Source organism: Malurus melanocephalus, unplaced genomic scaffold (assembly GCF_030028575.1).
Source record: "Malurus melanocephalus ecotype Western Australia unplaced genomic scaffold, MMel_1.1 scaffold_441, whole genome shotgun sequence".
NCBI classification, from domain to species: Eukaryota; Metazoa; Chordata; class Aves; order Passeriformes; family Maluridae; genus Malurus; species Malurus melanocephalus.
In genome coordinates, this window is record NW_026623673.1 from 288,740 (window position 1) to 304,927 (window position 16,188).

Here is a 16,188-nt window from a genome sequence, read left to right on the forward strand (position 1 = left end):
TTGAGCAGGTCTGTGTGAGCTGGCCTGGAGTGGATCCTCTGTGCCAGGGTACCCGGTCCAACTGAGGGTGTCTAGAGGCTCCCTCTGTGAACTCAGTGACCTCTGCYACTCTCTCGCTGTCCCAGGTGATGCTCCCCTTGCTGAATGCTACYCTTTGGCCATAGCTGGCTCAGAACAGGCGCCAAACAGGTGCTCCAGGTGACACAGAAAGCCACCTCAGGATGGCTGTTAGTCCCCCTGTGTTGATCTGTGGAGCTGCTAAGTCATGCAGCAGGCTGTCGCTCTTGGCTCTGGAGCAGCCTTGGGCAGTTTGAGGAGAGAGAAACCTGCTCCTGCCTGACAGCAGCACTGGCCCYGTGAGTTCTGGAGGAAAACTTCTGCTCTTGACAGCATCTCCTTTCCAGCTCCCAGTGCTTTCCTCCTGGGTAGCTGCTGCACCAGCCTTGTGCAGCGGAGGGGCTGGAGGTGGCCCTGGCAGGGGCAGTGCCATGGAGAAGCGCCAGTGGTAAGGGCCTGTCGCAGAACACCACAGCCGGCTCTGGATCTCATCTGACTGTAATCAGGAGATATAACCCAATTTCCATTAGCGGGAGAGCTTCAGACACATTAGAGAAACAAGCGCCTGCGGTATTTCGGTCTAACGAAGGCAATAAATACAGGAAAGATTATATAAAATGAACTAATGTGTGAAGTAATCTAATAGCTATTCGTAATTTCCATTCATATACGATAGTAATAGAATAAAAGCAAATGTGGACAGCCAGCAGGGCATTTAAATAAGATTATTTAGAAGGTGGTGGGTTAATAATAACAAAAAAAATAGTATCCTTTCCTATAAATTAGTTGGAAATGCCAAAGAAGCTAATAAAGGATCAAAATGGTAATTTTGTAATTGACATGAAAAGGAGAGAAATGGGTTTCTGCATGCCTTCAAATTAATATAGATTGCTGAAATTTCACATGTATTTGACTTATTTTCTTTTTAAGATGTTAATGAAACATTGAGACAAATGCGACATAGGTCAGTTATTTTTTCAATAGATGTGAGTTTTTTCTTTTTTTCAAAAGTAAGCTTTGAAGTTAAAACTGGCCAGCATTTTTACTGAAAAAAAGTCTGAGGAGAGTATAAGAAATTCCTGATATTTTCCAAAATAGCTCATTTTAGTATACTTGATATAAAATACTTTGATATTTCTGACATGTATTTTGACATGTCATTTTCTAAAGGCACTACTCATAAAATTGACCTACATTTAAGGTGGCGGGGGGTGGGGGGGAAGAGGAGGAAAGATTTTTTTTTTTCTTTAACAAAGGAAAGGGACAGACAGAGATAATTGGAAGACAAAACAGAGGTAGATTTGAGATGAGTGGAACATTTCAGGGTTGTTACAAAGCAAAAGCCTCACTGAAAAACCTGCAAAAATAAAAGGATCTGCTCTTTTCTGTCAGTAATAGATGCTTGGCTGTGAAACTGAAAAATGAATTATTTCCCACATTGTGCTTTGCAGCACATTAAATTGAAATTATACAAGCATCTCAGATATGCAGAACACTTAAGCATGTGCTTAACTTTGTGCTCATGAGTGGTGACATTAAAGTCAATGGGCTATTATTCACATGATTGAAATTAAATGCTTCCCTGAGCTTGCAGCTTTTGTACAGCAAATACCTGTTCTGGAGAAGTCCAAGGAAAATGCAGAACAGATAACTTCAGCTAGACATTTTTCAAGAGCCACCAAAAACGGGTGTGAGTCTCATGCCTTGTGACTTCTGTTCAGGGAGGATTGTCTGAACAATTAATATTTAATTAAATATTTACTGTTAACTGACATTTGTGGTACTTCCACACATTCCAGCAGGATACAAACCAAGTTTTATGTGGCAGTTTGCAAAGGCAGAAAGTATGCAATCTTTCAACAGCAGTATGATTTTTATTGTCAGGACACCTTTGTGSAGATATGAACTAGCCAGACAGAAGAAGGACCACACCACTTTTAATTCTGTCCTCTTGTGGTAAATCATAACATTTTCCAAAATGGGTTAATCTGATGCACCTTATTGGACAAAAAACCCTCTCCAAAATAAAGAAGTTCTTGAATCTCCAGAGCTTTTGTCATGGGGTAGAGTTGAATTTCTTTCCACAGTGCTTTACTAGGGGCACATCTTCCTGTAAATAAGTTGAACTGTGTCTTTTGCTTAAATATGGCCTTTATCAATAACTGTGATATTGAATAGTGCTTAATGTGAGAAACACTAGCTCRTAGTGAAGTGTGGAAAACTCAGAGCTCTGACAGTCTTAGATTTAATGGCTTAAAATCTTATTTCTCTGCATCTCCTTGAAAATTGTCAGGTGCTATTGTATGAAGTATTTGCAAATACTGTATAGTGATATTGTGTGCAAACACACATAATACATGTATACTATGTGTAATTACATGTTAGGYTGAAGTTTTCATATTAACAATTAGCCCTTAAACAGCTACATCATATCATATGTTAGTAACAGATCTTAGTAGATCTTTCTAACTTATTACTTAAATTTGTTGTGTACATAAATGTGATCTCAGATGAATTTTTGCAGTTGCAGATGGGTGTGTTTATCATAGATTTAAGCATTCTACAGCCTTCGTATTGGGATGATTTTTATGCTTTTGAGATCTTTGGAACAAACCTCTGTGCCTGTGTGCAAAAATGTGATTCAGTAGTTCTTAAGACTATAAATGTTTAAAGTCAGTGAGTTTTCAAGCATGTGCTTTTTCCTTTTCCCCCCTGCTTCAGTCCTACTTTCTTTATCATTCTCCCTCTTTTTCTTAAGCTCAGTACTATACAGTGCAGACTGGCAAGGAGGCTGCAGTGTGCTTTAGCCTTCACTTGGTCTCTCAGGATTCTCTCCTTTTCTATTCATCTGGAGGGACTTACCTGGTATCAATACAGACTGGAGGAYGAAGGGATCAAGAACAGCCCTGCCAAGAAGGACCTGRGAGTAGAGGTGGACAAGAGGCTGGCCATGACCCAGCAATGTGCACTCAGAGCCCAGAAAGCCAACTGTATCCCAGGYTGCACTCAAAGCAGCGTGGGCAGCAGGATGARAGAGGGGATTCTGCTCCTCTGCTCTGCTCTGGTGTGACCCSACCTGTAGTGCTGCATCCAGCTCTGGGGTCCTCTGCACAAAAAGGACATGGTCTGTTGGAGCAAGTCCAGAGGAGGCCACCAAAATGATTAAACAGATGGAGCACCTCTCCTATGAGGAAAGGCCGAGAGATTGTGATTGCTCAGCCTGGAAAAGAGAAGGCTTTATGGCCTTCCAGTACCTGAAGGGAAACCTACAAGAAAGATGGAGAGAGACTTTTTTTACAAGAGCATGTAATGACAGGACAAGGGGTAAGGGCCTCAGACTGAGACTAGGTTTAAATTAGGTATTATGAAAAAAATCCTTTGCTGTGATGGTGGTGAGGCACTGGAACTAGTGCCCAGATAAGTTGTGGATGCCTCATCCCTGAACTGTTCAAAGCCAGGTTGGATGGGACTCTGAGCAACTGGTCTAATGAAAGGTGTCCCTGCCCCTGCCATGAGAATTGGGATTAGATGATCTTCAAGGTCCTTTCCAACCCATTCTATGTTTTAATGACAGTAAAAGTCTGTAATGGGGCTATTCAGGATTATTGCCAGTTAAAATGTAGTTTAGTTGGGAATTTACACAGGTAGGATGCAAGGGGAGGGGATGCTCTGATTCAGACTGTAGGCTTAATTAATCCACACTGGAAAGAAAGAAATGAAAATCCCTGGGCTTTGCTGGAGGCATGGATGAGAGTCGCTGGATGAAGGATTTTGTCAATGGAGTTGTGGCACAGTCCTTAGCTTACAGCTTTTGCATTCCCCCTCCACAATGCCCTGGCCTTTCCCAGACCTTGGCCACCATTGACCCGTTTTTTTTATCTTCCTTTTCACCAGGTTTTGGAGCTATCCCCCTTTGGATGTAGTGGTTAAATTTGGTTGCTTCTGTGCTAATTGCTTGGCAGTCTGGAAAAAGCTGTCTTTGGAGAGTTACGTAAGGGGGAGAGGGAGAAAGGCAAGCAAAGGATTGTCCTGCTTCTCACATCAGTATAAGTCAGTGGAGAGGGAAACAATGAATATTTTTATTTATTATTTATTTGGTGCCATAAATGTACTTGGCACTTTGCAGTCAAATAAAAGACAATGGCCCTGCTGAATTTGGCAGCCTGAGAGATGMGAGCTGGCCTCCTTCAACTGAATGATCAGGGCTGAATTACTGGTGGGGAAGGGATGGGAGTATGAGATTTACAGGATTAAAAAAATCCAACAGCTGTACCCCCACACTTTCATTGCTGATGCCTAGTGACCACAACATTTAGAGTYATATTACATACATATACTTGGTAAATATTTGGCAGGTTGTATCTTTCCAGGCATTTTTACYTCACTGCATTGCTTCTCCCAGGCCTTTGGCTACCCAAGGTCAAACTTTCCCTAAATCTCGGTGGTCTGGTAGACTTGTTTACTTCAGGTGTACTTTGTTCAGTACCCCAGTACTCACATTGGAGTGATAGGRCTTCCATTTCTCTGCTGTCTTTCCCTTGCAGGTGGCAGGGAGCTTTCTTCAGAAAGTTAAAAGAAGCTATTATCTCCCAGTTCTGGGAAGGTGCTGGAATGATCCAGCTACCCTGTCTGAAGTACCCTGCTTTTTTGCTTTGCCTTCCTGCCCTACTGATGTGCTTTGAAAATTGCACTGATGTGATTACTAAGCTTTTATAATTGCTTGGATGGAAATTCTGGCCCCTGTGAAGTCTTTGGGAGGTTTGCCTGGCTTGTGCAGGGTTTCACCCTACTTGCCCGGTGGATAGTACCCACATAATAGTAGGTTGGCTACTATCAGTACTCAGAAAACAGGAGGATCTGACCTTCCTTTGTTAGTGAAAATAGGTGAAAAATGGAATTGCTCCCCATCAAACTGCATCCTCTGAATTTCTCAGAGTGTTTCATAATTTGTTAACCAGCTGTCTCATGTGCAAACAAAGCAGATTTCAAATTCCTCTGTACTTAGCTGCCACCTCTCCTCTCAAGGTCTTTTTAATCAGTCAATTTCCTCCCTCTGAATGAACATCTACACTTCTAATGATATTAACATGAGTGTACTAACTGGCATCCTTGAGCCTCACTAATTTCTGTTTTGTGTTTGCCTGGGATTATTCAGTAGGTGACTTTTGCCCTACTGTGTTTAGCCTCCAAGGAAGCTGACTTTCAGGAATTAAATAAGTGGCATGATTTGATGGTGGATAAACAGATTATCTCCATCCTCTACATGCATGCAACCAAAAGTTAAGTGTACAGTAGCTATGATTTTATAGCCCCCTTCGTTGCAACAGATATGACTGTGGTGTTCTGATACCAAACATACAAACTCTTGAGCTGTGCTAGGAGCTTTTGGCTCTGACTGGTGAAGCTCAGTGGTTCCACTGTGGATGTTTCCTGGTCAAGCTTGAGGGACACCTAACAGTGACTTGAAGCCTGTACACTGCCAAATGTGTCCTGAGGAAGTTTTAAGACTTTAATATTACCTGTAGGGTGGATAAACTGCACAGAGTCTGTGTAATGCTCACACCACAAGATGCCTAGGGTGCTGATGGTGGGTGCTTGCTATACATGATGGTCTGATCCCGAAATGGCCCCTCAGGTCTGGTGTATCTGTAATGCTTGGGTCAGCAGAAGGGCAGTGTGGTGGCAGCAGCRCTTGTGGGTGTGTTTGTGGGAGACGTGGGATCCCCAACTTGTTTGGGGTGATGCTGCACTGCCGAAGGTTTTCAGTCTCCTGCTCTGGCCAGAAGCRGCACACAGCAGGTCTGTATGGAGCAACCCCAGCCTGCAAAGAGGCTGCAAAATCCTACTGTGTGCATTGCTCTGGCAATAACCGCATGTGATGGAGGCTTCTTCCACCMATTGGATCTCTGCTTTCATCTCAGTTATTTTGCAAGGACAACTATTTTTAAAGTTGCTATATTTGAACACCTTTTTTTTTGCTTTCACCTGCCCCCCACACCTCTGCATTGTCACTAGGTTGCTCTGTTCCCCTCCCTGACCCATATGTGTCCATATTTCACCAAAAGATATTCACAGATATTTTTCTTTCTTGTTTGTGGGTCTGACCCACAGTACATCTTCTTTTAAAAGTGACTTTAATTGAATTCTTTSCCAACTTTGCTGCAGTCAGCTGCACTAACTGATAACTCCTTTCTTGGACTTATCTAGAACAATTAATGGGTGAAAGCGCTATGCAAAGCAAGACAGAGAATTTGAAACATCACTGGGTGCTGAATAACAAGATAAACCACAAAGTCAAAGTCTGAGGGAGCACAAGTTAATTTTATGCCCTCCCCAAAATCRACCTATTGGATTTGGTGTTGTTTGGTCCCTTTTCTCATAAACTTCCCATTTTTTTGTTTGTTTATAAATCAAGATGTACTATTTGACTGATGAAGACAAGAAACTGGGGTTTCACCAGCAATCCTAGGGTTAATTTCAATAATTGGTTCACAGTCAGGAAGAGCTGATGTGGCAACTGGATTAAGAGTTGTGAGGACTTCTGATCACTACTGAGGAGGCAGAGAGTGTTATTGTGAGGGAATGCAGGAGGGAAGAAAAAGAGCTAGGGTAAAAGGATGAACTGAAAGCTTACAGTCACTTAGAAATGGCTGTGAATTCCACCTTGGAAATAAAATGTTTGTAATGTCAAAACTACGTGACAATGCAGTGGGGAGAGGAATGCTTTAGGAATGAATCTTGAGAAGTATCTGTACAAGAGATTCRTTAATAATAGAGAATGATCAGGGCAGCCACTTTAGTCTGCTCTCCTCACAGAGTTGTACCAGTGCTATGGTTTAGGTTTGCAGTATGATTTTCTGCCTCTGCTGTTGGACTGGCATAGCTGGCACACTCCAAGCTGGGATGCAATTTTGTCMATTTTAAAGTGCCTACAGCACCATGCCACCAACAGCTGCAAGTTCCATGCTTGAAATCTGTAGAGCACTTGCTCTACCAAGACAGGTGACTGGGGGCATGGGTTTGTGGATGTGCCTAGSTGCACAATCAAGGTGCAAAAGAGCAGAATACAGTAAAAACCCTGAAGATGGTGCTGGCAGTGATAACTGATGTTCCAGAAACAAACTGGTCACTACCTGAATGCAGATCAGGACAGAATTACATCTTTGAAGAATGTGCAAGCTGAAAATGAAGGATAGAGAGAAAATGATGTAACATAGAGAGGCCCTGAGCAGAGTAATAATGAGCATGAGCTCTCACTAGCATTGTTTTTGTTGCCTTCCTGCAAGCTTTTTTAGTGGAATATTTTCTCAGCATCTTTGGGTCTTGGTCAGATTGTTCTTGATATGGTGGAGAGCAGGTTCACCAGCCAAAGGTAAGTCAAGGCAAGACCTACAGGTACAGCCAAAGGACAGCAACAAGAATTGTTGTGGGTCCATGTAATACAGCTTACCAAGAAAGACTGAAGGAACTGGGCTTCTTTAGCTGCAGTGAAATCACATGGAGAAGAAACAGCACAATAGTCTTCAAAAACATAAAATACAAAATGCACCTCCAGAGAAAAAGAAACTGGATTTCTTTGTCCATGTACAAAGTTAGCAGAAAATATTGCAGTTTTATTGTAGCTGGAAGGCTTTAGTTCAGACATTTGGAAGAACTTTCCAGTAGTAAAGCTCTGGTGGGGATTGTCCAGGGAATGGAGGATTGTCCGGCACTGACCATCTTCCACAGTGGGCTGAATGAAGAGCTGTCAGGAAGGGTGATGTCCAGGAGTGGCTCACCAGAGAGACAAAGGTGGAAGAGACATCTCAGGGTCAAACACTGGTTTGTGATTCTGTGGCATTGTTTGTGGTGCAGCTCGGGGACAAAAATRTCTTTTGGGGATATGAAAAATACAAGATTCTTCTCTTTGAGAGTCATCCATTAGCTGTGAAGAACTTCATTTCCAGGCTGAAACAGAGGACATAGAAGCAAGGCAGCTAGGGTGAGACATGCTGCTGTGGACATGTGTAGCTATCAGGACGTAAATATGGGCATAGAACTCCCTCAGAGTTAGACCTGTTAGGCCAACTCTTCAATTTTTTAGGTTCTGAAGGAAGCTCTTGTGGAAAAAGGCTAGCTGGATTCTCAGGCAATGAAGAAAGTTGCGAGCTGACTGCAGCGACGTGCAGCTAAACCAGAACAAGAGGAGACAATCAAGGATGTTTGGGCAATGCAAAGAGGTTATGGATTAAGAGGGTGGTAGGCACTTCGGGCTCGTTGCTACCCTGAGCAGGTGGCTCCCTGTACTTTTGGTGGAAGAGCCTGTTCTGAGGGCCAAATGATCCAGTGGCTAGATTCATTTGTGCCAGTGTAGGTGTCTAGAGCCATCTGAGGTGTACTGGAGTGTCCAAACTACCCTCAGGTGGCTGGCAAATTTGACACAAGCGCTATCAGGCACCTGTTCCTAGGGTGAAATTCCCTTAGCATCTCAGCTTGACACTTACTTTTGGGCAAATGAAGTGAACTCGAAGTATCTAACATGGGCTTAAGCTCTTCTGGACTTGCAGCTAGCAGAGGAGTGGAATCTTATTGTCATGGGTCACAGCTCTGGAGCTTTCTGTGGTAGAAAATTTAAACTGGATCTTAATCTGGGCCTTGCAAATTATAAGGAGGCCTCCCGGAAAAGCTGTATAAGGATAAAGCACTACACACCCACACCCCCACACCCTTGCACCAAGTTTTGCCAGCTCATTATGTTATTCAGCAGTGGATTGATTTGTGGGGTTTTTAAGCAGTGTAAAAGTAGATTGACTGATAAAAAAGAGTCCTTTGTTGCGAGAGCTTGCTGAGTTTGGGAAACTGCTTTCAATGCTATTGGCAAACACTTTACAGTGTAAACAGGGCCTACATCAGGCAGATAAATAAGTGCAGATGTGCTTTTCTGTAGGATCCATTTGGTGATAGACAATATATTGAAAAAAAACCCCTCATCAAATTAATTGCGGCCAATTAGACATAACCCCTTCCCCTCATCTCTGAATCCCCTCCAATTGCTGCTGCATGAATGGGAAGAGCTCCTATCACCTGTTTCATTATGCAGATTGATATTCAAACATCTGAGAACAATGCTGCTTTCTGCACGGCACGGCTCCAAATTGCTAATGAAACAGCTCTGCCAGCCGAGTCACTTAAACCCGCTCTCACTGCTGCTGTCGACAGCTCTCGTGGCGAGCTGTGGAAGGGAGCAGGAAAGGAGCTCTTCCCCCTTGATGTGCTAACAGCTCCCAGCCTGTGTGTTTATCACTCTCCAGGCAAAGAAGAGTTCTGCTCTCTGACTACRAGAGGTGACTTTTCCAAAGCCGGGGTCTGCTTTGCACTTAATGCTTCTTGATTGCAGTTTGTGGAGTGAGGGTTTCAAGAGGCAGCCTCTGGGCTCTGAACWGAGATCTCATGTCCCAGAGCTACCCCAGCCCTTCAGGCATCCTTGGTGTCCACCCTCCACCCCCATCTCTGTCACACACCTTCACAATTGATGTGAAGCAAGTGGGACTTCTTTCGTGGGTGAGAGGATGTGCACATCACATTGGGTGCGTTAAAGGGGAGCATCTCACACCGGAGGTTCCGTGGTGAGTGAGTGGGAGGGTGCCAATGGCATACATCTCTGCCTGGGGCTCTTTGGGTGCAGGACTGCAGCCGAGCCCTGTTGATTCCCTCACACCTTGGTGTATGGCTGGGCAGCAGGACAGGTCTCCTGCTACAGGCAAGGATGATGTGGGACTCCTACAAATGTGAACCCTGTGCAGCTGGGTTTTCTCAGCAACTGGTGTAGTTGCTTATCTTCCCTTGCCCTATTACCGCACAATTTTTTTTGCCAGAGCCTCCTCTTTGAGGATACCTAGAGTAGAGTAGTTGTGACTTAGGACTCTGAAAGGAGAAATATTTACATGAAATAATGCGRCAGTTCTCTCATTAATCTACATTCTGACCCTTTGTCCATATCTGTGGTTAATTCCTTTGTCAATGTTTACTGCAGCATTGAGATTACCTCTGCACAGGCTTCCTCCATGTAATGGCCCCTGCATTGTGCCTCAGCTCCCCCCTCATGTCTCAGACTCCTTATAGATCAGGCTGCCAAAGAGCCCTGCTTCCCTGGGGATGATTCTTACGATCCAGGCCCACTCTCCCAGCCCCTGGGAGAAATCAGACAAGTGGTTTTCCTTGCTGAATTCTTTTACACAGCTAGTATGYGAATTTGTAGAAGTCAACCTGACTACTTTCTCTAGAAATGTGCTTTTTCCTATTGCCAGAAGCAGTCATTTCCTACAAGAGAAATGTTTGCTTTTACTTACTGATTGCCCAGKAGATTAAAAATTAAATCTGGAGCCTATCACCTGTGGCAGATATTATGGGCTTTTGAACATGGTGGGGACAAAGGATAGTTCAGAAGTGGGTTTGTTCCCCTCATCACAGCCCTGCCTGACTTCGTAATCCTTCTTACTCTAGTTTGCAGACATCATGATAGAAGCAGTCAAAAGCAGAGATTGTGTCTCTGGGAATGGAGGGTGGAGGTATAAAGTGGACATGCCAAAACTCAGTCACACCAGTGTTGGTCTGGCCTGCCTGGTGCTSGTCCCGTTGACTGTACTCTATTGGAGGGCTCTGGGAATGGGAATGTTCTGTTTGCCTTCAAGGCAGGGTTCTGCAGCCTCCAGGAAAGCAAGTTGCCCATGCTGCAAACTCCTGGTTTAGCATGTCAGGGGAGAGACTGTGTTTCTTTGTGTCTCGCATGGCAGGGCCCTCCTTGTGATGGGTCCTCTAGGCTGCTGTTTTAATCAGCTTAGAAAAAAAGAATAATTTTAGCATGCTGCMGTGATTTTTCTCCCATCAAAGTTTGCTTTCATTACAGTCTTTGAGCTGTGAGTTTGTCTTCATCCCTAGAGGGTGTGACAAAGTTCTGAGAGACACCTTACTGTCTGTTTTATGCTATGCGAAACTTCTGTTTTGTTGGTGATTCACTACCCTGAGTTCAGAAAAACAACCCCATRTTTTTCACTGGCTTAGAGCAGTAGGATATGCATTCTCACTCACTCATACACTCATACAAGTTAGCCCCTCTCGCCATCCAAACTGCAGAGATAAGCTGGCTGTACACAGAAACRAGTGAACAGTGTGTTCACCTGTTCCCAGACACAGCTGCTCACTGTCCTCATAGCTGACATGCTGTGAGTCAGATACACTGCTTTAGGGACTATGGACTCCTCAGTTGAGTTGACCAAGCTCCCAAATGGCTTTAAGCAGAACTCAAGAACAAGGCTCCTCAGCATGTTTTAAGCTGGAACTGTCTGTAGATTGCAGCCGTATTTCCAGTGTAGAAGGTGGCAGGACACGGCTGCACGTATTCATATACATATTCATTCAAGGTGAACTGTTGCTGTTAAATGGGTTTGGTCTGACATTAGCATGTTAGTGTGCTTCTCAGGATCATACAAATACMTAGTCATGGCTGGGAATCAAGAAATAACACCGGGCAAGCTAGTGCTTGATATATCCAGAGAGGAGGAGGCTTCCTGCCATTTAATCTACCTTTGCATCTTTTTTTTAACTGCTTATTCAGTTGCTGGTTTATAGTTCTGTGCTCCTTYGTGTCTGCTGGTTCTAGAGGTTTTAAGCAGTCTTGATAATTGACAGTCTAAATTTTACTGCTCATAAAATCCCAGAGAGCATTGATTATGGCTTGAGTTAAACAAGTGGCATATAAAATCTCAGAGTCTTGCAGCTGTGGGGGAAGTTATGATGAATGTATTTCTTGTGAGCAGCAAAAGCTTTGGAGTGTTCTGCCAGCTCTGTTCTAGGCATCAAATATTGCTAGTAGCTTACAGCCACTAATAGCATTTCATTTGGGACATTTGCCCRAAACTTTGAAAGCTGATCATTTGTTTGGTGAAGTGGGTGTAAGGTGTGCTGAGAGGCATCTCTCCTCATTAATTACTTTTCTACTTCAGTCAGAACCGGGAAGTGCARAGGCATCCACAGAGCTGAAAAAGATACTTCTTAGGAACTAAATGACAGTTTGTGGATAAAAAGCACATCACATAGACTTAATTGGAAACCATTTCTTGACTGTGTTCCAGCACCATTGTTACATTTTCCCTTTCCTTTTCCCTTGTATCTAACCTCCTATTTAATCTCTGATGACTGACTATTTCATGCATTTAATCCAGAGTAGGTAAAAAGAGCAGCTTGCTCAGGTTTATTTCTTGTTTCTTAGGCATTAACAGCAGATATTTGTGTTTGAAAACAGTGAAATACAATATCTTCTCAATTATGTTTTCTGCACAATAGTAAAATAAAATCAGAACTACCTTCTGATGTTCTCCCAACCAGATGACTGCTTCAATCTGAAAGATTGTGAGAAATGTTTCTTTTTCTGTCTCTTCAGTTCCAGAAACCAAATGACTTCTCACCCCCTTTCCGCTTCGGGACAGTTCCCAATGGCAGCACGGAAAGGAACATTCGCAACAACTACCCTGAAATGCACAGCTACATGGTGAAGTTCAATCAGAGGGGGGTGGATGATGCACTGTTCTCGCTGAAGACTGGGTRAGGTTTCTTACATACTGGCTCACCACAGAAACTTGACTTGTTGCATGTTTGTCTGGAAAATTTTATTTTTAGGGTTTGAAAAATGACCTTCTATTATCAATCCATGATTAAAAGTATGGTAAGACCACACACAGCACAGGAGAGTAACTCTGTGGTTCTTTTTGCCAGGTTTTTCTATTGACATCTATATAAGAATTTCTGTTTTTGCTGTGTTTATAAGAACACAAAAGAAAAAAAAAAGATCTACTGTATCCTGTACATTATCCATGTGTGTTTTGGTCCCAAAGACCATGCTTCATCAAGATATTTTATGCTGATGGGGTTTTATGCATGCAGAAGAAAAGCTCACAGATCTCTGTGGACAAAGATTTTTTCAGAGCATTTATATTGTCATCTGGAAATTCCTTTGTTTTCCCTCCTTCTGTGTATAAAAGATTATGCTAATCAGGGAGCTGTCAGACTAATCCCACCCCAGTGTATCACCAGCTAATATAATGTAATGGAAGGTGCATTTGAAGCAAATAGTTTGGAAGTAGCCTACTCTCTGGTATATTTTAGTATCAAGGGCTAAACAAAGCATTATTTGAATAATAAGGAAGTGGAAAAAAATGGAAGCATTTCCTTGGGTAATTTTGGAAACGTGGGAAAAATCGTTAGCAAAAAGCATGCTTGAATAGCTCATCCTATTTTAATAACAGTGAATCTGCAAAGGAACTAACTCAAAATGACATTTTGCAAGCCTTTGTCCTTTATAATTAAAGATCTCCTCCCAGAGCTGACCATTTTGGTTGTCAGAGCCTAACCGCAGTGAAAAAAAAATTTGCTTATACTCATGTTGCGCTCTTATGAGAAAGTTCGTTCCAAAACACAAATTAAGATGTTTAGCCAGTTTAATTACTAGATTGAGTGAATATTCCTAAACCKGTTTGCCAGGTTCAGAGGCCCATCAAAAATGGTTATGCCATTGTTGGATATCATCCTGGGAAGGTACATTTGCCAGGTAGTCATCATTCAGGAAATAAATATGCACTGTGCTGGAAATATATGGATGAAATAGAGCTCATCACTTGTGATAGATGTCATCCTGGCTTCATATTCACCCTTGGACAGACTTCCTCCCAGATAAGCACTTGAACTGAGATAATCACCACACTGTAAATATATGTGCAGGAGGTGTATTGTAGAGATAGTGTGTGAGAGAGAATATGCAACCAGAAGGTTTTAGGTCATTTATCAGAAAGTGTTTTATTTCAGATCTAGTGGGAGGATTTACTAATCAGTTGTCTTTGGGTATGTGAAAGATGCAATCTGCTGAGACTGCCCCCTACATCCAAATCAATTTTTTTGCAGTGTGAAAAGGCTCTCATCAGGCTGTTGTGCTCTCTACCCAGTCCATAATGAGGATTTCTCCTTGTTGAAACAGAATTTTTCTTGTGATTTTCAGCAGAACATTCTTTAACAAAGACCTACTCAGCATGGAAAACCGTAAAGCTGCTGTGGTGGCCACATGACCTTGGWAAAGGTCTGGTAGTGCTTTTCACAGTAACTGAGGGGTTAAATATAATGTCCTGACTGTATTTGATTTGAAAAAAAAATACATTTTTCTCAGATATGCCATGCCAGCATTTGAAGTAGAGAAAATACTTTCCTTACTTCAATCCCTACTTTGCTGTCTAATATTGATACATTTTATAAGGCATTTTAGGTTCTTTTTAAATGAAAGGTAGTACAGAAATCTAAGCTATTCTTAAGGATATAGATCCCCTTGACTTCTTCTTCATTAATCTTTATCTTGCAATATGATTGTATTCCAAATTTCCTTTCAGATCAGAAATTATGATTACCAAGGAGTTAGAAAGAARTAGATGATCCTCATTTATAACCCAGATTCATGTGTAAGCCACTTTTAGGCTCAGATTTTACTTAACTGTGGTGAAGATGGCACACCTGAAGGGTGGGGTGCCATCCACAGGATCTGGAAAGGCTTGAGAARTSGGCACATGGAAATCTCATGAGGTTTAAACAAGACCAAGTGCAAGGTGCTGTACCAGGGCTGGAGCAACCCCTCAGTTCCAACCCAAGCTGGAAGACGAAGGGATCAAGAACAGCCCTGCCAAGAAGGACCTGGGATTCCTTCTCCAGGAGAGGTGGACAAGAGGCTGGCCATGACCCAGCAATGTGCACTCAGAGCCCAGAAAGCCAACTGTATCCCAGGTTGCACTCAAAGCAGCGTGGGCAGCAGGATGAGAGAGGGGATTCTGCTCCTCTGCTCTGCTCTGGTGTGACCCCACCTGTAGTGCTGCATCCAGCTCTGGGGTCCTCTGCACAAAAAGGACATGGTCTGTTGGAGCAAGTCCAGAGGAGGCCACCAAAATGATTAAACAGATGGAGCACCTCTCCTATGAGGAAAGACTGAAAGAATTGGGATTGTTCAGCCTGGAAAAGAGAAGGCTTTGGGGTGACTTAATTGTGGCCTTCCAGTACCTGAAGGGAAACCTACAAGAGAGCAGGAGAGACTTTTTATAAATGCATGTGGTGACAGGACAAGGGGGAATGGTTTCAATATGAAAGATTAGATGGATTAAATATTGTGAAAAAATTCTTCTGCATGATGGTGGTGAGGCACTTTACTGTGAGGTGATGAAGCTGTGGTTGCCCTGTCCCTAGTAGTGTTTGAGGCCAGGCTGCACAGGGCTCTGAGCAACCTAATCTAGTGTTTTTGCCTGTGTCATGGGGTTTGGAACTAAATGGTCTATAAGATCCTCTCCAACCCAAACCTTTCTATGATTCTGCATCACATATTGCAGTCGATCTGAAAGAGATTATTTTCTTCTTTTGCTATCGGACAACACTTTTGAATTCATACAGATTTTGTGTTTTCTGTATTATACCCTCTTGTTTCTTGCATCTGTGCAGGAAGTTGGATGCTTTCATTTATGATGCAGCAGTGCTAAACTACATGGCTGGCAGAGATGAAGGCTGCAAGCTGGTGACAATTGGGAGTGGGAAAGTGTTTGCCTCCACTGGCTATGGCATTGCCATCCAAAAGGACTCAGGCTGGAAGCGTCAAGTTGATCTTGCAATTTTACAGCTTTTTGGAGATGGTAAGTGACAAGAAAAAGAAGTGCTGGAATTTTCCTAAGGAATACCAAATTTTGTGTGTAAGAAATGGAAGTTTCTAGTTCTGTTGCTTCCAATGTGAGTTGAGAACATGAAATTATTAATGGAGCTTTTTTAGAGGCAGCACACCAAAAATGTGAGGATGTCACTTCTTTCATGTTGTTGATGCGRGGTAGCAGTATCATCAAAAGCTATCCAAAAGCACTAAAGTTTTCATAGAACAAGTTCAGATGTGTGTTTGAAAAAACATCTTATGTGAAGAATATCTTGTAAAAACAAAATTTCTGGTGTGAGTTTTTCACTACCTTTGAAGTTTTGCCTTGACCAAACCCACTAATTATACTGGACTGTCTGGTTATTCCATACTTCATAGCTCCAGACAGGATCAATCCATGCAGAGTTTACAGAATTAAAGGATAAATATTTCTG

At 42.7% G+C, this 16,188-nt stretch overlaps 1 protein-coding gene across 1 annotated transcript in view; it reads left to right on the forward strand.

The window, feature by feature from the left end:
• The window catches only part of GRIN2B (glutamate ionotropic receptor NMDA type subunit 2B), a 200,620-nt gene that overhangs the window by 179,162 nt on the left and 5,270 nt on the right, over window positions 1-16,188 (forward strand). The window contains exons 10-11 of the mRNA XM_057380256.1: window positions 12,476-12,636; window positions 15,556-15,743. Of these exons, the coding sequence (XP_057236239.1) occupies window positions 12,476-12,636; window positions 15,556-15,743 (349 nt within the window). The remainder of the gene's footprint in view (window positions 1-12,475; window positions 12,637-15,555; window positions 15,744-16,188) is intronic.